Source organism: Micromys minutus, assembly GCF_963924665.1.
Source record: "Micromys minutus genome assembly, chromosome: 28".
NCBI classification, from domain to species: Eukaryota; Metazoa; Chordata; class Mammalia; order Rodentia; family Muridae; genus Micromys; species Micromys minutus.
This window is the reverse complement of record NC_137963.1, coordinates 22,997,305-23,014,975: the sequence shown is the minus strand read 5'-3', so window position 1 is coordinate 23,014,975 and position 17,671 is coordinate 22,997,305. Positions and strand designations below refer to the sequence as shown.

Genomic DNA, 17,671 nt, shown 5'->3' with positions numbered 1-17,671 from the left:
TTTCCCTTTCCCAGTGCAAATAGCTTCTGGTTTAGGGGTGAAACCCCATGTCCACTTCCCTCTCAGCACTGGGACCTCCTCTCACTTTAATCTGCACAGGCCCTGTTCATGCTGTGAGCACCCGTGAGTTCATATGTACATCATTCAGTTGTGTCGGGAAGATGATACTTTCTTGGAGTCACCCGTCCTTTCTGGCTCTTATCTTACCGCTTCCTCTCCTGCAGAGTTCCCTGAGCCCTGAGAGGAGTGATTTGAAGGCATCCCATTCAGGACTGAGTGCTCCAAAGTCTCTGACTGACTCTCTGCACCTCGTCTAGTTCTGGGTCTCTGATGATTCCCATGTACTGCAAGATGCTAACTAGAGGAGAGTTGAATCAGGCACTATAGATAGAACCTAAGTCATTAGGAGTCACTTCCTTGCTCTGTTCCTTTAGCAGAGTATTAGGTTTTCCTCTAGGCCTATGACCTATCTAGTCTCAGGTTGTTGGAGCTTTAACAGTGTCAGGTATAGGTTCCAGCCCATGGAGTAGGCCTTAAGTCCAGTTTTTAAAATGTAGTTAGTACCCACACACTATTGCTGATGCCAAGTAGTGCTTACTGGCAAGAACCTGATATGGATGCCTCCTCAGAGGCTCTGCCAGAGCCATACTGATACAGGGGAAGATGTTTGCAGCTAACCATCGGACTGAACACAGGGACCCCAATGAAGGAGCTAGAGAAAGGACTGAAGGAACTGAAAGGGAACCCCATGGGAAGAACAAAATTATCAACTTATCCCCCACAGCTCCCAGGACTAAATCACCAACCAATGAGTTCTTTTTTTTTTTTTTAAGATTTATTTATTTTATGTATGTGAGTACACTGTTGCTGTCTTCAGACACACCAGAAGAGGGCATCAGATCTCATTACAGATGGTTGTGAGCCAGATATGATTGCTTGGAATTGAACTCAGGACCTCTGGAAGAGCAGTCAGTGCTCTTAACCACTGAGCCATCTCTCCAGCAACCAATGAGCACACATGGAGAGACCCATGGCTCCAGGTGCATATGCAGCAGAGGATGGCATTGTCTGGCATCAGTGGGAGGATAACACTTTGATCCAGTTAAGGCTTGTTTTCCCAGTGTAGGGGAACACCAAGGTGCTGAGGTGGGAGAGGGAGGTTGGGAGAAGGAACACCTTCATGGAGGTAGTGGGGGCAGGATTGGCAAAGGGGATAATAGCTGAAATGTAAATACAGAAAATATCCACAAAAAAAAAAAACATAGTTATCCCCATAACATTTAGCTAGCATTACCTTCTTGTAGGCTGCAGCATTTGTAGCTGGGTGAGATCGACAAATCCCTTTCTCCTCCAGCATCATGCCAAGGACCTTCCGGGACCATGACCAGTCAGGGTAAAGTTTCTGGTTGGCAACCAGCTTGACTTTTTCATATTTGATGGCATAAGTGAGTGTTCTTTCTCTCCAGCAGTAAGTCATTACCATCAGGTTTTTTTACAGTAACTGCCTTAGGATTTCCATCTCAGGGAAGAGATGCACTGACCGTGGCAACCTTTACAATACAAAGCCAGGTAATTACAGTTTCAGAGGTTTAGTCCATTTTCATCATGGCGGGAAGCATGGCAGTGTGCAGGCAGACATGGATCTGGATAGGCCGAGAGTTCTACATCTAGATCCAAAGGCAACATGAAACTGGATTCTACACTAGTGGGAGACCTCAGTGCCCACCCCCTCAGTAACTCACTTCCTCCAACATGGCCACGTCTATTCCAACAAGGCCACACCTCCTAATAGTGCAATTCACCATGAGCCAAGCATTCACAGTGGGGTCATACCTATTCAAACCACCACAGTAACCAATAGCTTTGTCAATAGCTTGTAATGTTTGAGGGTTTTCAATTCTTCATCTTACTGCCTTTCAAGTATTGGGGTTAAAGTTATATACCACTGTGCCCAGATATTTTTGAGACTATGAATACATAATTTCTTTTTACTTTTCGTCTTTTCAAACTTTTCCATATAACTACCCCCCCCCTTATTCCCTTTCAAACTCCCAGTTTTAAAAACAGTTCCAGGAAGAGCAAGAGTTAGTGGCCAACCTAGGCTACACAGTGAATTCATGGTTAACCTGAGCTACCTAGCAAATCCCTGTCTCAAGATATAGATAGATAGATAGATAGATAGATAGATAGATAGATAGATAGATAGACAGAGATAGATAGATAGAAGGATGGATGGGTAGGTAGATAGATAGATGATAGATAGATAGATGATAGATAGATAGATGATAGATAGATGATAGATAGATAGATAGACAGATAGATGATAGATAGATAGATAGATAGATAGATAGATGATAGATAGATGATAGATAGACAGATAGATGATAGATAGATAGATAGATAGATAGATAGATAGATAGACAGACAGATAGATAGATAGACAGAGATAGAGACTCATTCCAACAAAACTGGTACCTCAGGAATGCATGTTTTCATCCATCCCTGGGAAGAAATAGATTATATTACAAAAAAATGTTTCATGTTCAAGGGTAGTGGGAAAGATAGCATCGAAGTGCCATCAAATCATAACCACATTATATAGTATTTTTAAGGGTGGCATATGGCTTTTTAATTATTTTAAATATAAAGCAGGGATCTGTATGTGATATAGCTTCCTGGGCAGGCTCATGGAATAGAAAAGGACATTTGGAAAATGAATGAATCTGAATTAAGTATGGTGTGCGGTTAGTATCTATCTCTCAGTGCTGGGTCAGGAGTTGTGACAAATGTCCCACAATGTTCTGAGATGCGACAATGGGGGAGATTAGGTGACTGGTAATAAGAACACTTCATTACTTTTATGGATTTTTTAAATGTACTTAAAACTGTTCTATAGCAGCTCTATTTATAATAGCCAGAAGCTGGAAAAAACCCAGATGTCCTTCAGTAGATAAATGGATACAAAAATAGTGGTACATTTACTCAGCTATCAGAAACAATGACTTAACAAAATTCTTAAGAAAATGGATGCATCTAGAGAATATCATCCTGAGTGAGATAATACAGACACAAAAGAGCAGACATAATATGCAGTCACTGATAATGGGATACTAACCTCAGAAAGCTCTGAACACCCCAGAAACAACTCACAGACTGTGTGAAGTTCAAGAAAAAAAAAAAACCATTATGCTCAATCCTTACACACCAAGAAAACTTTGACTAATTCTGGGTTTCATCCTGTTTTACATGTACTTTTTGCTCATTGTAACTAGTAAGACTTTAATGCACACTATCAAACCTTTGGGAAAAAAAAAAGCCAAGCACTGACAAAAATGTATTTGTATACTTTTATGCAAAAATGCTTAAAATTTGTTCATTTATCTTTGTTTTTTAAAATAAAGTTGTTCAGAAATATATTCAGACATAAACAAAACTGTTCTAAAATAAACGTTTAAACTAAAATAGTAGTAAAATGGATTTTCTCTCTATCTCAGACAAATCACAGGTTTAGCCAAGCTACTACTGCCTGTGCTGTGTGACCTTAGCTGTCCACCATCAATATTAGATGTCAGCTTATTATAGAAAGCATGACTCTCAGCAGTAGGGACGATCGTGAAAGTGGAAGCTGTGTGTCCCAACCTAGAAGACCACAAACATGGAACCCACAAACAGAAAGCTTGGAGGAGGTGCTGGAGGAATCAAGGAGCCTTGTGATTTTGGGGAGAGTAACAGGGGTCGTAGAAGCAGTGCTCCAGGGGTTATTTGGTTTTTCATTTGCCAAATACACTGAAAGTGGGAAGAAATCTGAGATGGAGACATGAGCAGAGAGGCAGCCACCGGAATGGGACACTGCCATCTGCACTGCTGCCCCAGAGTGAACCAATGGTGCTGTTGGTGGTGATGCTTCCAGATGCCTGGGTCAGCACATGGTATGAAGCAGAACCCAGTGTAGAGATGTGTAGGGACCAGTGTATCTGGGATCTTAGACGCCACCAAACGGCTGCATCTTACAGCTACTTTCTTTCTTCTTCAACCTCCCTGCATGTTGAGGTCAGGACTAACATGCTTGTCCTGTCTTAACCCTGAACTTGCATAAGAGTCCAGCTGAGTCCACAGTTCTCAAGGAGGTCTCTTTTATTGATTTTTCCTAATGGATTTTTAAGACTTTTCTTTCCCCAGTTCTATGGATAGAATCCCATTTCTTAAATATGTTAGGCCAGCATTCTACCAGAATCCCATGCTCAGCCCTACGTACTGCCAGAAATTATTTCAAACTCATAGAGAAAGTCTCTAGGAATAAGAATGCTACACAGAACACCATGTTCCCCATTACACAGAACACCATGTTCCCCATTACACAGAACACCATGTTCCCCATTGTTAAACTTGCTGTACCTACTGTGAACCATTCTCCCACCTGCAGTATCACCACACAGAACACCATGTTCCCCAATACACAGAATACCATGCTCCCCATTGTCAGACTTAATGCACCTACTGCACGAACCATTCCTCTGCCCACAGGATCACTCTTTATCCTTTTTATATATACCCTCACGCACACCACACATTATGCATACAACACAATGAGCGCTCGAGCGCGCGCGCGCACACACACACACACACACACACACACACACACACACACCACAACACATACATACCCTTCACACATGCATCACAGTCAATACACTCAAACATCACATACACTAAAACTGTACACGCACACACACACACACACACACACACACACACACACACACACACACACCACTGCATGCATCTGTTTTCTTGTGCATTCCTCTAGGCCTGCCCGTCTTCCATCCTTCAACGAGTATTCCCTAAGGATAAGGTCATTTCTTTCGACAGCACAGTGGATTTCCTATTTTCAGTTCATTTACTCATTCCCTGCCGGACAGACTCTGGTGAACTGTGATAACACTAGTTTTCTTGGACTGGTCTGCCCCTTTGCTAATGGGTTTATCTGAGTTTCAGGTTTGCGTCTTTGAGGACACCATAAACCCATGTTTGTCAGTTTAGCTTTGAGTTTAACTCATGGGTTTTTCTCAGTTCAGTTTTCCTTAGGGAAATGTGAGAACAGAGGTTAAGTAGCTTGCTCATAAATCACAGTTGATAAAGGGATTCAAGCAGAATTTGAACCCAGGGTGCTGCAAACATTCATTTTATTTATTATCTCGTCTGTGGTTATACTCAGCCTCTTTAATATTTCATAACATCTAAAGATTCTCCCACAGTGTTTGTCTTGTGTTTCCTTCTCCAAGTAGAGAAACACTCATTCTCTCGATGTTTCCTTTCCAGCTCAGGAGAAGGTGAGCTGTCTCTGGAGACCGGAAGAATGGGCTCAAAGGAGGCTGTTTACACAAGGCTTTCCCACTCACCAGCTGTTGAGCCTGTGAGGAAGACAGGATCGTCTTACTTCAATGGCAGCGACCAAGGAGGTTCTCCAACCATGTACGGCCAAATGGATGTACTACAGGGGGGGCTGGCTAATTAATGATTAATCAGAAGCATTTGATAGTAATCTGCTTTTCAGCCACGCCTTCAAACTTCATGTTGCTTTGTCTTCTGACTTTGTAAAGTTTGAGTCAAGCCCTGCTTCTCAGCTAGTGGGTGCTGGCCTGAAGTCAGAACTCACAGGGGAATTCTCTGCGTTCATCCTCCTGGACTCTGCTATTTATAGAGTTGATGTGGGCTGATAACTATTACGATAACTATTACTAGGGGCCTGCTGCTTGCTAAACATTAGGATGGGTGCCTGACATAATACTGAGTCCTCACAAAGCCCTGGGAAGTTTCTATTTATCATTGACATTTTGACCACGAGGAAATGAGATGCTCAGAGAGATCATGTGTTGTGGGTAAGCTCACACAGTCCATAGGATCAGTGTTCCAGCTCCAGTCCCTCCACAATAACACTCCGCTTTGCTTGTTATTGCTACAGAGATAACTGCCCTCTAGTATCTCTACGGATCTCACTCCCAGTCTCAAATCAGGGTGGGTATGACGGTGTATGTGCTTAGGAAGTGTCTTGGGAGAGGGTTGTGGAAGCACAGAAGAATCACAGAATTATTTTCTAAGCAAGATGACACTGTTTATGGCCCATGGATCGTATCTCCCTGTCCCCACCTATTTTTGTAAATAAAGGTTTATGGGAACACAACCATATCCTTTATGCATTGTCAGTGACTCCTTTCTTTCTGTAATGGCAACGTTACATCATTTTATCAAAGACCCTATAATCTTCAATTCTTAATGAGATGGACCTTGCAGGAAAGTCTGTGACCCCTGACTTCGAAGACTTTGGAAAGAAGCCCACAGTTTTCATCAAGGCCATTTTATTACATGAAGGCTTGCTAATACCTGCATAACAACTGTTGTTATGATGAGGGTGTGTTGGTAGTGGTGGGCAGGGGTTGGAAGGCTGTACTGTTATAACTACTGAAAGATGTGCAGGGGCTGAGAACTGCGTCTCTGCAGCCTCGGTCAACTCCTCACCCCATATGACTCTCACTCATGAACTTTCCTTTCCTCTTGCCAAAGTGGGTCCTAAAATAGCAGGCTGACAAGTGCCTTCCCATGTACAACGTACTGAAGTCCTGGCATCCGGACCTGGAATTCAGAAACAAAGACAATCAGATCTCTAGTCACCTCTCCTCCCATCTCCCTTTGTTTCTAAGCCATGGAGGAAACTATGCTAAATTTAAATGTATATTTTAAAGCTAACTTAATTACTTTTGATTCTCATCCATGAAAGCCGAAAAAGAAAATATGTAAGGTTTTGGTGTTAGTCTGTTCAGGATGCTATAACAAAATACTGTACACTGTGCAGTCTATAAACAGAACCATTTTCCTAGTTTGTATCACTGAGGTCAACAAGCTGGCCATAGCTTCAGTGTCTGGTTGAGAACTATTTTCTGGTTCATAGACAGCCACCTTCTCATACATCCTGACGAATTAGAAAAGACAGATTCTCTTTGGAACCTCTCCCTCCCCTTCCCCCTATTCCCTTTCCCTCCCCTCCACTTCTCTCTCCTCCCCTTCCCTCCCCCTCCTCCCTTTCCCTCCCCTCCCCTCCCCTTCCCTTCCCTTCCCTTCCCTTCCCTCCCTCCCCTCTCCTCTCCTCTTTTTTTTTTTCTTTTACCATCTCATTCCTAAGAGCCCTTGCCTCTGTGACCTAGTCACAAACCAAAGTCTCCAACTCCTAATCTTATCACCTTGAGAAGGATTGTTTAAATGACTTTGAAGCAGAACATAAGCATTCAGCCTATGACAGTGTGATGTTTCCTAGCAGGTTTGGCTTTCACATATGATATCACTTCCCCTGAGCCAAAAAAAAACAAAAACAAAAACACAAAACCAGATATATTAATTTCATTTCTACACATGGTAGTCCATTAATTTAGAAAAATCCAGCTATTCTAAAATTATATCAAATATGCTTTTTCCCCACATGGTTATGTATTTTTCACAGAGATAAGTTTTCATAGCTGCAGGATATTCTAGTCTACCTCCTATATTTATTCTGAAGTTTTCCTGGCCTTTCCCCATTGCAGGGAGATTAAGAGGTTCTATTTCTCTAGTTCCTGGTTCATGTCCTACATCTTTTTGTTGACTTCCCTTGCTGTGTCTGTGGCACAGTCAGGATCCTTTCTTCCCTTCCTGTCTGCTGATAGGTCATGGTGTTTCCTATCCATACAATGGAGAGAAATTCACTATAATTTCAAACCAAAGGTTATTATTCCCTTCCAAGCCGTTCTCATTTTTCCATTTCAATTGTTCTGTCATGGGAAAGTACAAACTGACCTTCGGAATGAGAAAGGCATCTCAGGAGTGTTATTTTCCCAGGAAGGGCTGACACAGTACCCTCCTAACCTGACAGTCACAGCCAAGAAGTATCAAAGGACTCACAGAACCATTATCCTCTGGGGCTGTACTTAGGAAAATGGCTTATTTTAGGGCATAGTTATATGAAGGTAACATGCATTATGCATTTTCTATGCATTAGCATTAATCTAAATATTTCCCATTAAGGGGATGCTGTTAATACATTCATTCTACAAATGAGATAACAGAGGTATAGAGAGGACAGGAAATTGTCTTGGCCACACAGCTAGTGCTCACAAGCTGGGATTTGTTTCCAACTGTGGGGCTCTGGAGTTTGGGTGATGGAGGTATAAGGACAATCAGTTATACACTGTGCCCCTAGGCTCCTGCCATTTCAGAGATTCTGCAGAGGGAGAAGAGAGCTGTCACTGACAGCAGTGAGCATTTCCTTTGTGCTGGGGAGACTTGGCTGGGGCCCAGCATCCTGGGGGAGATTTCCTTTCACGAAGAGATGGATGGGAAGAGAATTGACTTTGTTCACAGTCATTCTCTGAACTTGAGGCCAGAAGTGTGTCCAGGGCCAGCCGTGTACACTGAAAACACCTGTGCCTTCCAGCCTTGATCCCCAGTAGCAGCTAGTGTGAAGTAGGCCACCACACACGGTGACACAGAAATATCTAAATGGAGCTTTTAAGATAGAAATCTCTCTTCTGGAAGTTAAGAGGGGGGTGGGGTGGGGCTGAGGAGAACAAATCCAGAGACTTTCTGAAGGTAAGTACAATCACAGAGTGGAGACCGTGAGGGAATGGCTTGTTATTGGCCTGTAGTTTTCTAGAATGATGGCACTCGGGTTCACATAGTGATACTATATCTATCAGGCTCATTTCCAGTGCCCAGCCCTCAACCCCCATGACAGCTTCACCAAGCAAATGCCTAGCTTCTGCTTGATTATTAGCACTGGTGAAAATCTCCTCACCAAAGTCTATTCTAGATCTGTGACTCTTTAATTATGTATTGATTTATTCTACAGTTTCATACATATATATTATGTATTGATTATTTATCCCCAAATCCACCTCACATTCTCCATAGGCACTCTCTACATGTACCTTTTCCACCTTGGTTGTATGTGTGGGCACATGTGTGTGTGTGTGTGTGTGTGTGTGTGTGTGTGTGTGTGTGCCTTAAATACCTACTAAGTTCAATTACTGATGTCTGCAGGTATATGACAACACACCAGAGGCCACCGCCCCTGAGGAAACATGACTCTTCCCCTCCCAGCCACCATCAATTTCCATTAGCTCCTCAGTTAGGAGTGTAGCCTCATAAGCCCCTGTCCAGTCTATGCTAGAACCATTGATTAGCTTGATCTTGTGCAAGCAAGTAGTTGCTGTGAGTTCATGAGTGCTACAGCCATGTTGTATTCAGAAGAAACAACTCTGGCTCTTACATCCTTTCTGTTCCTCTTCCATGATGTTCCCTGAGCCTTGGGACAGATGTGTACATGTGTGTGCATGTGTGCATGCATACATGTATGTGTGTGTGTGTGTGTGTGTGTGTGATATACATGCCCCATGAAGGGCTGAGTCCTCCGCAATCACTTAGCGCTGACTAATTATAACTCCCTGAAGTGACTGCTACCATTGTACAAAGGAGCATCTTTGGCTGAGGCCGAGAGCCGCGTCAATCTATAGGAATACACATAAACCACTAGAAGGCAGTTTGATAACATACCAGGTTAGCAAAAACAAAAATAGTACGTTGTCCCTGTGAGTTATGACCTCTTTGGGGGGATCAAGCCACCAACATTTGACCATGAAAGGGGTGGACTCTTTCACAGGGGTCAACCTAAAACTGTAGGAAAACACAGATATTTACATTATGATTCATAACAGTAGCAAAATTAGTTATGAAGTAGCAACAAAAATAAATTTATGGTTGGGGAGTCACCACAACAGGAGGAACTCTAGGAAGACAGGGACACAACAAATGTAGAGAACAGCTGCTCTAGGATCTACTCCAGCCATATCTGTGAGTATCTGTGAGACTCTAGACAGGAGAGGAAACCTGTCTTCTTAGACTTTCCAGCATCTGGGGCAGATTCTACCAGTGGGGTACTAGAGAATAAGCCATCTTCTTCTGTGTACCTGTCCCAAGGAGACAGAAGTCAGGGACTGTACCCTGCCGCATTCTTCCTTTCAGGCTATGGGGTGGTGCTTGAATTGTGCTTCTTCCCACGGTCCTCTGGTTCTTCCCTATTCAGGTTTATACCCTGCTTTCCTAGGCGTCTTAGAGCTGAGGGCATATACTGAGTGCCTAGGGCTTCTGGGACTTTGGGGGTGAATCTGGGTTTTTGTTAGAAGGAAGCAGGAAGCACAGAATTAGGTGTCTATGGATGAGAAGTGAGACTAAGTACTTTTTTTTTTTTGGATGTTTATCACGTCAGACACAGCTAATCACCTGACCCGAATTGTTTTAATCCCCTCATCAGCTGGAGCTGGTGCCATGAGTCCGTTTCACAGCTGAAGAAGAGGCTTGTCTTGCCAGGCTGGGTTGTAAAAGTGAAAACCCAGGTCACACTGAATCAGGGAGTGGTGGGTGAACATTTGGGACTTTGACGAAGGACTGTACCTGATTGGTGATTGGTACCAGGAAAAACTGGAATAGCAGGGAACAGAGGAGTTGGAGTGGGAATGGGTTTTCTAAGGCTCCAAGACTCAAGTGGAGAAAAACAAAAAACAAAACTATGCAATACTAGGCTGGAAGGACGTGCTGTGTAGGAGAGTAATAATCATAACGGCCACCACCCATGACAAGCCCACTAAGCCAGACATTTTCCATACAGTCTCCTTTAATTCTCACTAAACCCAAAAAGGAAAGTACAGTCTATGCCGTGCCTGAGGAAACGGAGCCATGGTGAAGGACTGACCGATGGCTGCAGAGCTGGCAAGCAGCGGCATCAGGATGCAAAGGTAGGTGGCTGACGGTGCTGCAGACCCAGTTGGACTGATCCTCAAAGGGGAAGGTTGTAAAATATATGGAGAGGAAGGAACGTCCTGTCTCATAACTCCCGAGGAAGTCAGGCCTGCATGGAGTGCCTAAGATCTCTCAGGGCAAAAAACCTAGTTTGGAGTGGGGCAGTTTTGCCAGACATTAGCAGTACCAATCATGAGGTGATCCTGCCTTGGGGTTTCATCGGAAAGCAAGCAGTTCAGGGAAGGCCCAAAGCTTCCATGAGGTAGCCATGACCACATGAGCATCTCAGAACCACAAGCTCAGTTTTGGAGAATATATATATATACACATATACATATATACACACATATACATATATATACACAAACACATATATACATACATACATATATATACACATATCCATACATACACATATATACATATATATATGTATCTCCAGCCCCTCTGCTTTCTTAAGACTTTTATTTTTATTTTGTATGTGTAAGTGTTTCGCCTACTTGTACGTATGTGTCAAGTAGGGGGTCAGGGAGAGGTATCGGGTTGCCTAGAAATGGGAGTAACAGTTGTGAGATGCCATGTGGATGCTGGGAACTGAGCTGAGGTCCTCTGGAAGAACAACCAATGCTAGTAGCTGGTGAGCCATCTCTTCAGCCCGTCAGCCCTCCTCCTTTAAAAAGCAGTGTTCCCCCCTCAGTGCTTGCCAGGTGTTAGCTGCATTCCTAGTCCCTTCTAGAGGACTGCTTAAAATGGGTTCTTGGACCTGACCCTGGAGTTTCTGCTTTGTTGGCTCTGAGGAAAAGGCCTGGGAATTTGCATTTCTAAGAAGTTACCAGACGATGCTGATGTAGTCCGTCCTGAGGTCAAGATTTAAGAACAACTGCTTTAAAAATAAAGTTACTTTAAAGCATTTTCCAACCTGATTTAGTATGACGGTTGTTTGCCCAGCAAGTATACAGACTTGGCTGTAGTTCAAAGGCTCAGTGTGTGCGTTTGTCGACTAACTGCCTAGCTTAGTGAGGGAGTATAGTGAGAGAGCTCTGAAGGCTGAAGGGACACAAATCACAGCCAGAAGAACTGGCTGCTGAGATTAGCAAACGGTCTTGGGTAAGCTGTACTGGGAAGCCAGATGTCAAACCAGAGCCAGAGATCTGCTGGGGGCAGAAGTCAAATGGGGTACAGCTGTTATCAAAGTTCACAGGCTGCTTGGCTGGCCTGAAAGGAAAGAGCAACAGAAATGGGGTCAAGGAGCCAGAAATGAGCTCCTAGGGTATGGCTCTGTGACAGTCCAGTCTCCCAAACCCACTTTCTTGCTCTTTTGGTGGTGTCTGTCACTCAAAACGTGCCTAGGAGCTCTAGTAGCTTTGGAGACCTTATGATGGATCCAAGGTGTCAATCAAGGGTGGCGGTTTGACCTCTGATGACCTCTTCCCTGCCGCTGCATTTCTCACCCATGGAAGATGACTCCACTTCAGTGTTGAGATCAGCCCTGTGAGCCACCAGCCCTGGGTCAGTGGTTGGACACCCAGCTTCTGTGACTTCTCCCTCACATAACTGAGGGGGCTTGGAGAGTAGAGTCCCTTCCACCGATTCAAGAGCAGGCTTCTCTGAAGGAGTGCGTGCCAGCCTCCTTTCAGCTGGTAGGAGTGGTGCTGGGGATACCTCTCCTTAGTCCCAGGCGTCTGTGCAGCCTCTGCTTGGCCCAGACTAAACCATTGTTTCCCTTTGTGGTGGCGCATTCCTTTGATCCCAGCACTCAGAGGCTGAGGCAGGTGCGCCTCTGTGTGTTTGAAGCCAGACTGGTCTACAAAGCAAGTTCCAGAACAGCCAGGACTACACACCCGGTCTCCAGAAAAAACAAAATAAACAAAACAAACAGAAAAGGTTGATTGGGTGCCTAGAGTGCCGCCTGCCCTTTGCTCAGGAATGGTAATACAGGGACGATAAAGGAAGTGTTGCTCTTAAGAGGCCACAGTGGAGTTGAAAAGACTCTAATAGAAACACAAAACATTGAAGTGTAAATATGATGCATCTCGAACAGCTCATGCCTCTTCAAGGCCTTGATTCTTACCTGTCCTCCTGACTGGATGTTCTTCCTCAGACCCTTTCATAGACCCCTAACCCAGGTCGTTCCTGAGTAACGTCAGGAAATTGAACCCTACTTCCTCTCAGTCTATTAACTCTGCCCAACGTGTTTGTTTACTTTATTTCTTCTGTTTACCTCATGGAACTTCCTCCTTTGTTAAGTTTTCATGTGTGTGCTTTGGGTGAGGATATGCCAATGTGTGGGCACACGAGTGGGGACCCTTATGTGTCACCGTGTGTCTCTGGGCACTTAGCTTTTGTGTGGGTATCAGGTTCTGGGTATACAGACTCTGGTCCTTACTGTTTAGGTATATGTGCTTTACCCAGTGATCTATCTCCCTCCTTCTCCCTGATTGTCTTATTAACTTTTCTTCTAACAGCCTCATGGGTTCTTATTGTCATTTCCCACCTTAGACTGTTCGTTGAGAACCAGGCCTTTTCACCGAGGATTTGTGCAGAGCCAGTGCTTTTTATTCCATTAGGATGTGAACACCGAGATGAATTTTTCTTGAGTCACCTAAACGGAGATGAAGCCCGTCTCTCTGGTGAACCTTTTCAAGTCTTCTCCCCAAGCGTTCTGATCTGCGTTGCTGCTCCGGCCGTCCTGGGCAGACTGATTTGCTGCCCCACTCTCATTGACTCCACGCTCTGGGGGTTCAAAGACAGTATTTAAGCTGCACTGTCCTTGTCGGGGTCTGAAATCCTTCTTTTATTTCATAGATGACACAGGATCACTCAGAGGTACTAACTAGTAGGGCAAGGTTGGCCAGGCAACAAAGCCCATGAGGTCCCATCCCCACGCTTCTCTAACTTCTATCTACATGGTGTCCTGGAGCCCGCTAAGGTTTCCACTACGCCCCCTGAAGACCTTTCCTCGCGTTCCCCTGGCCTCTCCATCCTAGCGTGTTTCCTCTACTGGAAAGCTGGGCCTGGCCTACCAAAGCTACGTGGAAAGACTGCAGGTGAGGGATGCGTCCAGGGCAGAGCTAGGTCCCTGGCTGCTGAGTGCCCAATGGCTCATTGCAAGGCCCGCAGCGGTGACACAGGCGAAAGGATGCAAGGAAAGGAGCAGCTGCGGGAGGAAGACGCAGGCGGACAGGCAGCTCTCCATCCTCGCCGGGGCAGCGCCAGCGCACGCATGCGCATGCGTGGCGCGCTCACACCCCACCCTCACGCGGGCCGCCCTTTCACCCTGGCAACCGCGGCTCAGCAGCGGCGCGCTCGCGCGGGTTGGGCGCGGACGGGCGGGATCTCTGCGGGACAGGACGCGGCGGGCGGCGGCTGAGGTAGCGGGTCGCAAAGGCTCCTCCAGCTCCTCACTCAGCTCGGGCGACCGGTTCGGCCCGGAGGGCTTGGTCCCCCGCCATGGACTCGCAGAAGGTAGCGGTGGGCGCAGCGCCGAGCCAGGAGGGTGGGCGGGGCGCGCGGGCCGGGGCGGCGGAGGGCGAGGCCGGACCTGGGACCCACCCGAGCCGAGCGGACCTGCGCGCCCGCGGGCTGCGATGGCCGCGTCCGGGACCCCGGCCGACCTCGGTCCGGCTTTTGGCTCCGGGCGGGTACTGCGGGGAGGAAACCGCGAGGCGCACCCGGGTCCCTGCCGCCTTCTGCGGGCGCTAGGCCCCTTTCTTCCCGCTGCCCGCGGCGTGCTCCGAGGGTGGGTCTCCTCGGTTGGAGTGAGGACCAAGGCTCAGCCTCGCGTGGGGGGATCCCCGCCTGCGCCGAAGCGGGTGTTCTTTTCTTCCACCTTGTCTTCAGCACGGTCTCTGCGCTGTAGGTCCGGGGACCGAATCTCCTTTGTACCTCTGCCCGCTGCCTTGCTAGTGGTTTATTTATAAGCAGATCTCAATGTTTGCCTAATTGAGAAAGGCAGTTGTCAGGGCCGCTGCCCCACCCTTGTCCTTCTGTTGGTGAGGCTGGTCAGTTACCCAGTGGTCTTGTTTCGGAATGTGTAGTACTTTGAGAACAAGTTTAGGGAAAGAGCTACAGAGTAGCCTTTTTAATTAAGCAAAATATAGCCAGTGTACTGAATACAATTGCAATTGAATTTTTAATATTCAGTACTAATTTCTGTAAAGAAAAAATAAGCCACCTTGCTGTCTTTTTTATGTTATAGTGTAATTGCAATACATCCCGCTACAGGAAAAAAAAAAAACAAGTATTATTAATAATGCATCAGGGAAAACAAGGGCATTTCTAAGAGGCCATTCTTTTTTTATTATTGCACAGAAAAGCTTATAGAAAAACTGCAATTTTTACCTGTATTCGTCTTCCTGAGGAGCGCTGGGGTGTGGGAGCATGCAAAATGTGTTTTTACTATTGTAATATTGAACAGAAATTCACAAGATTTCATTGTATTTGCTTTCCTTGAAACCCATTTGGGTATGTCCAATTATTTTTCCAGGACTATACTGTAATATCTTCTAGAGATATTACAGGAAGTTTTGTGTGTCTTGAGTGTGTATAAATGTAAAGCATTCTCTGTTAAACTTATAACATTGCACTACTTATTAGAGGAGAGGCATGTGATATTTAGATGGATATTAGCGAAGGTCAAAAGGAAGAGCACGTGACTGGGGAAATCCAGAAAGATGAGTTGCAGGGACATTGTGTTTGCTACCTATATGTAGAGCACATCTGACACTTATAAGAAAGAGTACAGTATTATAAAAACTGGATCAAATACTCTATTTGGAAAATGGTATTTTAACGTTTATGAATGATTAGTACTAAAATAGTCCATGCGTAGTAAAATGCTAAATGTTTCAATGTAGATCATCTTATCAGGGGACACTGAGGAATCTAGTGTTTGACGTCGTGAGTCCTATAATTACAAACACAGTTTGAACCAGGTTGTTCTCACTTCAGACAGTGTATTAGTGCACTCACAGGGTACCATATATAGTTTCCCCAGAGGTAGTGAAGAGTTGGCTGCTCTTTTAACTGGTGCTAAAGTATCAGATTGGATAACTCTGGAAAGTCAACTTTTCGATATTGAAATTTTGTTGGAGGAATCAGGTAGACTTCTGGCGAGAAGAGCGTGTGCAGTGGCTTCGAGTGGATATCTAGTGCTAATTCGTATACCCCTGCTGATAATCTGAGCTCTGCTTTCTTCGGATTTGCTGTAGAGTTAGTTACTTGCTACAAATAGTAATGAACGAGTTGGGTATTCCTGTCTTACCTAAGACAGTGGTGCACCCATAGCCTGAGATTTTGAGACTGTTTCCTGTTACAGCATGTTCAAGTTAAAATGTTACCTGGGTCTATAAAGAAAGTAGGTACATACTGTAAGTGGCAAGGAAGGCCTTGGAATATGGATTGTGAGTTATTAAGAGGAGCCAGCTCTCGGGTCATACTGTTTATGGGCCATCATAGCTTGGATAATTTGCCATTAGTCTTCATTTCTTCATCTATAAAACAGAAACAACCACTGCTGTCTCTTTAAGAGTTAAGAGGATTGTGTCCATTTCAGGAAAACCACCTAACAGTGAGGTCTTGTTAATCACAGACACTCAACCTCAAAATCACATTTTCCTTTTCAGATCCACTCTAGACTTCTTTAAGGTGTGTTTTCTACTTGTTTATCCTTAAGAAATTATTTCAGCTGGTGGTGCCAAGAGATAAGTTAAATCCTAATACAAAGAGGATTGAGAGTTGTGAGTCAGGCAATCTATGATAAATACATTAACTGGGCATCTTACAGAAGTTGGCTGCTGGCTGGTCAGCACATGGGTCAACTTCCCCAGATGCTTTTTCTTGTCTGTGGAAACAATTTCAGTGTTTTATTAGCAACAGATGCTCTGTTTCACTAGAGGAAGAAGACGAAGTTGCTGTGGGTGTGTAAGGCATACTGTAGGATACAGAAGCAGTATTATCTCCTAGAAATGGACAGAGGGATTTTGTTTATGTAGTTTCTGGGACACTTTTGTGAGTAGGATGTGTTATGGATAGGTGGCTTTGTTTGATCCTCAGACCTTTTGAAGATGTCCTTAAGTGGTTCTAAGATAAAATCTGGAAGGTTTCTTTACCTGATGAAATAAATGTGTGCATTCAGAGAAAACACGGAAACAAATAAGACAGTTGTACCTCTTGGGTACTTCTTTTGAATGTGGTGGTGCAAGCTAAGTTTGGTGAAGATCACTGGTGTTCACAGGGGTTTCTGTTTCTAGGAAAGGTGCTTGTTACAGCCTTGAGGGTGGGAGGAGGGGCAGAGGCAGGATGCTGGCAGGAGCGTGCTCCCTCCCGGGATAGGGACTCAGAGGTCTCCTTTATACTTCAGGGTAAAGCTAGACTGGGAACATCTGCATTTGTCTTATCTGTTTCCTCTTACATCCTGATGCTTGCTGTACAGTTGAAAGACTCATCCATATCCAGTTGGATATCTGTAGTGAGCCAACTGACCCATGTTCCCTAGCTACTTGTTTTCAGTTTAAAAAAGTAAAAGTTTTTCAAGGGAAGTGAAGAACAGTGAAAGTTGAGAATTGTGCATACAGTACATGTCAAATGACTTTGAACTCACAGCAAAATTGTCGCATAGTTTGCAAAGTCACTCAGCTAGCAAGTGGCAGTCTGGATTCAAACCTATTTTCCCCCCATATTCCACACTTTTTCATTACCTCCCTTCAGGCCTGAAATTCTTGGCTTCTAAATACTGAAACAATTAAGGTAATTAAAATGTAAAATATTAGGTCCCAACACTTAGGGGCTAGAGAGATGACTCAGCAGTTAAAGGCACTTCCTGCCCTTGCAAGAGGACCAGAGTTTGATT

The 17,671-nt window shown here is 44.7% G+C and overlaps 2 protein-coding genes across 6 annotated transcripts in view; both read left to right on the top strand.

Moving 5' to 3' along the window:
- SLC44A1 (solute carrier family 44 member 1) overlaps positions 1–6,168 on the top strand; it is a gene marked incomplete at its 3' end in the record, with an annotated part of 184,208 nt that extends 178,040 nt beyond the window's left edge. For all 3 annotated transcript variants that reach the window (XM_080940320.1, XM_080940319.1, XM_080940318.1), the window contains one exon: positions 5,320–6,168. In XM_080940320.1, coding sequence (XP_080796446.1) covers positions 5,320–5,334 — 15 coding nt within the window. The remainder of the gene's footprint in view (positions 1–5,319) is intronic.
- Positions 6,169–14,160: 7,992 nt separating this feature from the next.
- Positions 14,161–17,671, top strand: part of FSD1L (fibronectin type III and SPRY domain containing 1 like) — a 66,145-nt gene continuing 62,634 nt past the window's right edge. For all 3 annotated transcript variants that reach the window (XM_080940130.1, XM_080940129.1, XM_080940128.1), the window contains exon 1: positions 14,161–14,286. In XM_080940130.1, coding sequence (XP_080796256.1) covers positions 14,272–14,286 — 15 coding nt within the window. In that variant the 5' untranslated portion in view covers positions 14,161–14,271. The remainder of the gene's footprint in view (positions 14,287–17,671) is intronic.